Here is a 5,798-nt window from a genome sequence, read left to right on the forward strand (position 1 = left end):
TATATGTATGTATAACTGCATCTAAATCAAAAATAATTATAAGAGAACTCAATACATTTGAAACATAATCATCAAGTAACTTAAGTATTAATATTTTAGCCTACATATATTTTACAATTTAAAATAAAGTATGATATTATTTTGGTTATAGGTAAAAAATTAATGTAAAAACTAATTAAAATTTATAGTAGGGAAGAGAATGTATAGAAATAGACATAGTGTGAGGATACTTATATTTTAAATTAATTTAAAAATAAATAAATTAAAAAATTAAATTATATTATTAATATTACAATAAATTTAATTGATTAAAAAATTTCGAATGAGAGTATAAAAGCATAAAAATATACCAAATTTCATGAATAAAACATTTCTATTTATTAAAGACTATTAAAATAATAATAAGAAAGACATTAATTTAATTATTAAGCTAGTAAAATATTATATGATAGTACAAAAATATTAAATAATAAATAATGCAATAACTATAAGAAAAAAATAAAAGAAAAAAGAATTTGCGTACAATAATGTGATGAATAAGACATATTTAACTTTTAGATAAAAACAAAGTGATGGTAAGAAGTTTGTTAAAATAATATGATCTATTGCGCTCAACCAAGACAAATCACAACATGATATGTTTAGTATTCTTTAATGTTGATTAGCAAAACGAAATGCAAGACTAAAATCAAGGGTTAGGTTGCTACAAATATATAAAAAAAATAAGTTATACACTGCGAGATTTGAACAATAATTTCATATCTACTTCATAATAATATCTAATGTTATATAATTTTTATCCGAGGGGTTTATATTTTAAGGTTATTTGCACATGATTCAAACAACCTACATCATAATTTAACATGATTTATATCCGCGCATCACACGGATACTTATACTAGTTAAATTGAAAAACTAAAATTCGAGACTCACTGGCTAATTCCTAAATAACAGGTTTTTAGAGCGGATACATGGTATCATTTCTACATAACTACTACTACTACTACATATATAATCAACACGAATATTTCTTTTTCCAACATTTACAAGTCCTAGAGGTGATGTTTGTTCACCCGCTCTTCAAACTCCGCTCAATGACTCATCGTTTTCAAATCTACCATTCTCTCATACTGTCTGTTCCTTAAATTTAATATTACCTTCTCTTTACATTTTCTTAAACTAAAACCAAAACCCAGAAAATTAAACCAATAAACAGAAATGAAATGCTTCTATTTTACAAAGGACGAAGAAGAAGGGGCAACATTAAGTTCAAGGGAATCAAAAGTTTCATGGGTTCGTTCATTAAGCGTCGCATCGAGCAGTGCAACCGTTGATACGCGGAGGTCACGGTCCGAGTTGGACTCGGAGTCGAGGGATTATACTGACTCGTTCGAGTTTTACGAGTTTTTGACTCAGCGACGAGCTAATGATCTGCGAGTTTTTGGGTTTTATGAGCTGAAATTAGCGACGAAAGGTTTCAGCAGAAGTTTAATGATCGGAGAAGGAGGTTTTGGGTGTGTGTATAGAGGAGTTGTTGGTGAATTGGAAGTTGCTGTTAAACGATTGAATCGCCATGGATTCCAGGCATGCTTTTCTCCTTAATTTCAAATAAAATTAAGTTATATACAGTACAAAGATTATTATTATTTTCACTGTTGTTTTGCCCACGATATTTATACAGTGAGTCAAGTGTAATTAACAGTAAATTAAAATCTTGAAAATAAGGCATGTCACAAGTTATAATATGTAAATGTGATCTGATAGTGTAAACATTTTCCACGTCATCAGTGGATATTAGTTAAATTCTAATTGGTAACCTAGTAAAAATGGTCTAATATGCAATTACAGGCTAAAAAAAAGATAATAAATTCTCTGTATGGTTATAATGTGAATAATTACTGGGGCTGATAAGCTATGTGAATTTTGTCTAACATTACTATTATTTTGTCATTTCGATATACCCGGTGGAATAGTCGATGTGCGCAAGAGCTGGACCGAACACCACTATTAAAAAAGAAAAGGAAATGGCATGAAGTTTTCTATTTTTTATTATATAAAAGATATTAATGTAAAGCACTTAATTCTGAAATTGAACAAAATAATGGTCGAAAACTGTTAAATTGAAAGGGAATGATGATGATGATGTATCGTGGTTGTTGTTCTTCTTATTGTTTGTTCTTGTTCTTGTTGTAGTTATTGTTATTATTATTAGGATGGGAGGTTAATAATATTCTATTCAAGAAAAAGACTGATTATTTTTTTATAATCTGCTAGAAAAAAAAACTTAATTTGGGAAATAACTGGTGATAAGATTCAAAAACTAGGACCTCGAGATCATCCACTCGGATATGATAGATTTGGTCTTCAAGTTTATTTCTTTACCTATCACCTTTCAGCTCAGTTATCTTATGTGTTTCATAAGGTAAAGCTGAGTTATTCTACAATCATCTTATGTGTTTCATTTTTCTGTGGTCTAGTATTCAGGGGCATAAGGAGTGGATTAATGAAGTAAACTTTTTAGGTGTAGTGAAGCACCCAAATCTAGTGAAGTTAATCGGCTATTGTGCTGAGGATGATGAAAGAGGGATGCAACGTCTTTTAGTTTATGAACTCATGCGTAACAAAAGCTTGGAGGACCATCTATTGTCCCGATCATCAGCTCCTCTCGCCTGGACTTTGAGATTAAAAATTGCCCAAGATGCAGCTCGTGGATTAGCATATCTGCATGAAGAAATGGATTTTCAGGTGATTTAGACTTCTTTTCAGAATCCATTACGTGTTTTCTCAAGTGGTAGTTCATGTGTTTTTTAATTACCTCGCCCCATTTCTTTCTTCAAGATTTCCTTGCTAAAGAAAAAGTTTCGTACATTACTGCACTAGAAATTCAGTTCAAGGAAGAGGGTTGAAATCATCCCATTAATATTTTTCTTTTTAAGGAAGAAAAATCCATTTGTTGTCTTTCAGTCCCTTTATATTGAGTAAATGCAATGACTTAATCCTTTGAATCATGTTGGAAAGGTGAACTAGCTTACCGAATATTTTCCTGATTCTTATCAAAATGAAAAGTAGTTCGCTTAGCTAAAGTGCTACCGATGTTAAAAACAGGATTTAGTAATATTCTGAGAAAGGTAACAAAAGGACAGACGTAAATTAAATCTTAATTGATCATCGACCGGAGGATAGTAGAATACATGACATGAATAGAAGCAAAAAGGAACTTGGAAGACGAGCAAATGAGATATGGTGGGATGACAGGTAAGAAGCCAAAAAGGAAAATCATTTAGCTGGATTTTTGTAAACAAGACAAATCTGATGTTCATCCAAGCTTAAAGCAGTCCCTTTGTTCAAACTGCTTCATATACCTAATTCGCCATTTATTTGCATGGTTTCTGAACAAGTTACCAAAAAATAAGTCGTCTCACTTAGAACAATTGGCCTACTGGATGTGGAGCGCTGCACGTTCTGACAATTCTGAAATTTGGATGGTAATTGCATTTGCGTTTCTACGGATAGTCAAAGTTATATCTTTTAGAATGAATCAGATAATTTTAAGTTTGTTGATTTCAGAGTGAACTCACTAAAACTTTCTTATAAATGTGTTGGTAAACTCCTAAGAAAAACCATGACATTATTGGTGCATGGAAGCCCAATTCAAACTTCAGTTTGACTATCAACAGAGATGGCAGATATCTTCCCCGGTCCCTTGATATATTCAGGATTGCAGCCTCTTATCAGCAGTACCAACTGCTAACCTTTGACATTTCTGGTTTTAGAAGTTGTCCTTATGTTATTTTTCCGCTGCTGTCTTTGGTTCAGTTGATATTTCGAGACTTCAAGCCATCAAATATTCTTCTGGATGAAGACTTTAATGCAAAGCTTTCAGATTTTGGACTGGCTCGGCAAGGTCCAGCTGCAGGACTAAGCCATGTGTCAACATCAGTAAGTATTTCTTTTCCATCCCTTTTTTCTCGTCAATGGGATGGGGATTCCCTGGTATTCCTTGGGTTTCAACTTTCAACATGGACCTCATATGTTTTTTATTCTTCTAAAGTTTGGAGCAGAATGATCATGGTGTTCTGGAACTGTTTATCATGCCTTTGATTACGGTAGATATTTTCTCTTTGCGTATTGCCTGACATAGCAAGTCTTCAGGTCGTTGGTACAGTAGGCTATGCGGCCCCCGAATATGTCCAGACTGGAAGACTCACTGCTAAAAGTGATGTTTGGAGCTTTGGAGTTGTTCTCTATGAACTTATCACAGGAAGGAGAGTGTTGGAACGAAACCTTCCTCGAGCTGAGCAAAAACTACTGGAATGGGTGAGACCCTATGTTTCAGACTCAAAGAAATTTCATTTTATTATTGACCCTCGGCTTGAAGGCCATGATTGTGTCAAGTCAGCTCAGAGACTCGCATTACTGGCCAACAAATGCCTCGCAAAGAATCCAAGATCTCGCCCTAAAATGAGTGAGGTCGTTGATACACTCGGGAATATCATAGCTGATGCAGCAGCTCAAGGTGAATCAGTGCCTGAGACTGCAAAAGAAGCAGTAGTTGAAAACGAAGAAGCTGCAGAAGTAGGTGTCGACACAAAGGAAGAAGGAAGAGAGGAAGTTGAATCAGGAAAACCGGAAAGCAATAATCAAAAGTGGAGTTTCGATTTCAAAGAAATGGTCAGCTTTAGGAACAAATCTATTGGTAAGTTAGATTGGAGGAATTGGACAGCAGGTTTAGTCAAAACATCATAACATACTGCCCCTCGTGTTCTGCAGACCCTGGCTGATGGAGCATTTTTGTTTTTTAGAATGGAGATATCGGCACATTATCAAAAAAAAAAAAAAAAAGAAAGAAAGAGAATGGAGATATCAGCAACTTTGCTACATATTTTCTGCAAAGAGGTGTAAATTTAGTAGGAGCGTCTCCAGGTCCATTTTCCTAATCTTGTATTTGGCCTAGGAAGGGTTAGTTCACAATTGGAATGCATTTCCACTTGTAGTTTGTATAGGGAACAATCCTTTTCTCTTTTAAGTGTAATCCTTCACAGAGACAACTATTTGGATCAGCACATCCAGTCTCACTACAATGGTTGAGAGCTACTTAGAGGGCAATATGTTCTATGAACTTAGTTTGCTATATTGTATTCAACCCTTAAATTAATGAAAGAGGCTCCTTTCTCTTTTTCCTGCACTTCTCTTCAAGCCAACATCCAGTTATGATTCATAAAGCCCACGGTCAAGGGCTGTCGAGCCTCGCTTTCCATGATGCTCTCCCTGCCAGTGTGTTGGTGTCGCGTCGATGAAGGTTTAAGGTCTCTTTCCTTCTTTACCGAAAAGCTAGTAATTTTATATCTTCTTGAAAGGAACCGGAGTTTTTTTGCCTCCAAAGAGTATAAAGAAGCAGAGTTTCATCCCAACAAACTAGACTCATGTATTAAAGCGTTATGTTAACGAACGACATTTGCTGGATTCAAATTATAGTGTAATGACTGTGAATCTCGACAACCATATTGGTCATTGCTGTCTAGCATTGGGCGTTTGCACCTAACTAATCAATTAACCTTAAGAATCAATAAGTTAAAAGTGAAGATATATATCACTTAACCATGGTTTAGTATAAAAAAGTGTATATGCAATACATGTCTTACGCTCATATAAGACAGATATGTTTTATACTCATTGGCTTGATATAAATATCTGGTGCAGGTAAGTTTTTACTACCATATGACTATGTCGCATCCAATCTTAAATTGAGCTTTGCTCTACCTTATTTTTATTATAATATAATTGGTCCAATTGAATTA

The 5,798-nt window shown here is 34.1% G+C and overlaps 1 protein-coding gene across 1 annotated transcript; it reads left to right on the forward strand.

Moving 5' to 3' along the window:
* LOC109213518 (probable receptor-like protein kinase At5g47070) lies at positions 1,024 to 5,180 on the forward strand. The gene is made up of 4 exons (XM_019377326.1): positions 1,024 to 1,584; positions 2,485 to 2,745; positions 3,817 to 3,939; positions 4,153 to 5,180. Exons 1-4 carry the CDS (start codon positions 1,219 to 1,221, stop codon positions 4,744 to 4,746), a joined length of 1,344 nt encoding a protein of 447 aa, XP_019232871.1. The 5' UTR covers positions 1,024 to 1,218; the 3' UTR covers positions 4,747 to 5,180.

Source organism: Nicotiana attenuata, chromosome 2, assembly GCF_001879085.1.
Source record: "Nicotiana attenuata strain UT chromosome 2, NIATTr2, whole genome shotgun sequence".
Lineage (NCBI taxonomy): Eukaryota > Viridiplantae > Streptophyta > Magnoliopsida > Solanales > Solanaceae > Nicotiana > Nicotiana attenuata.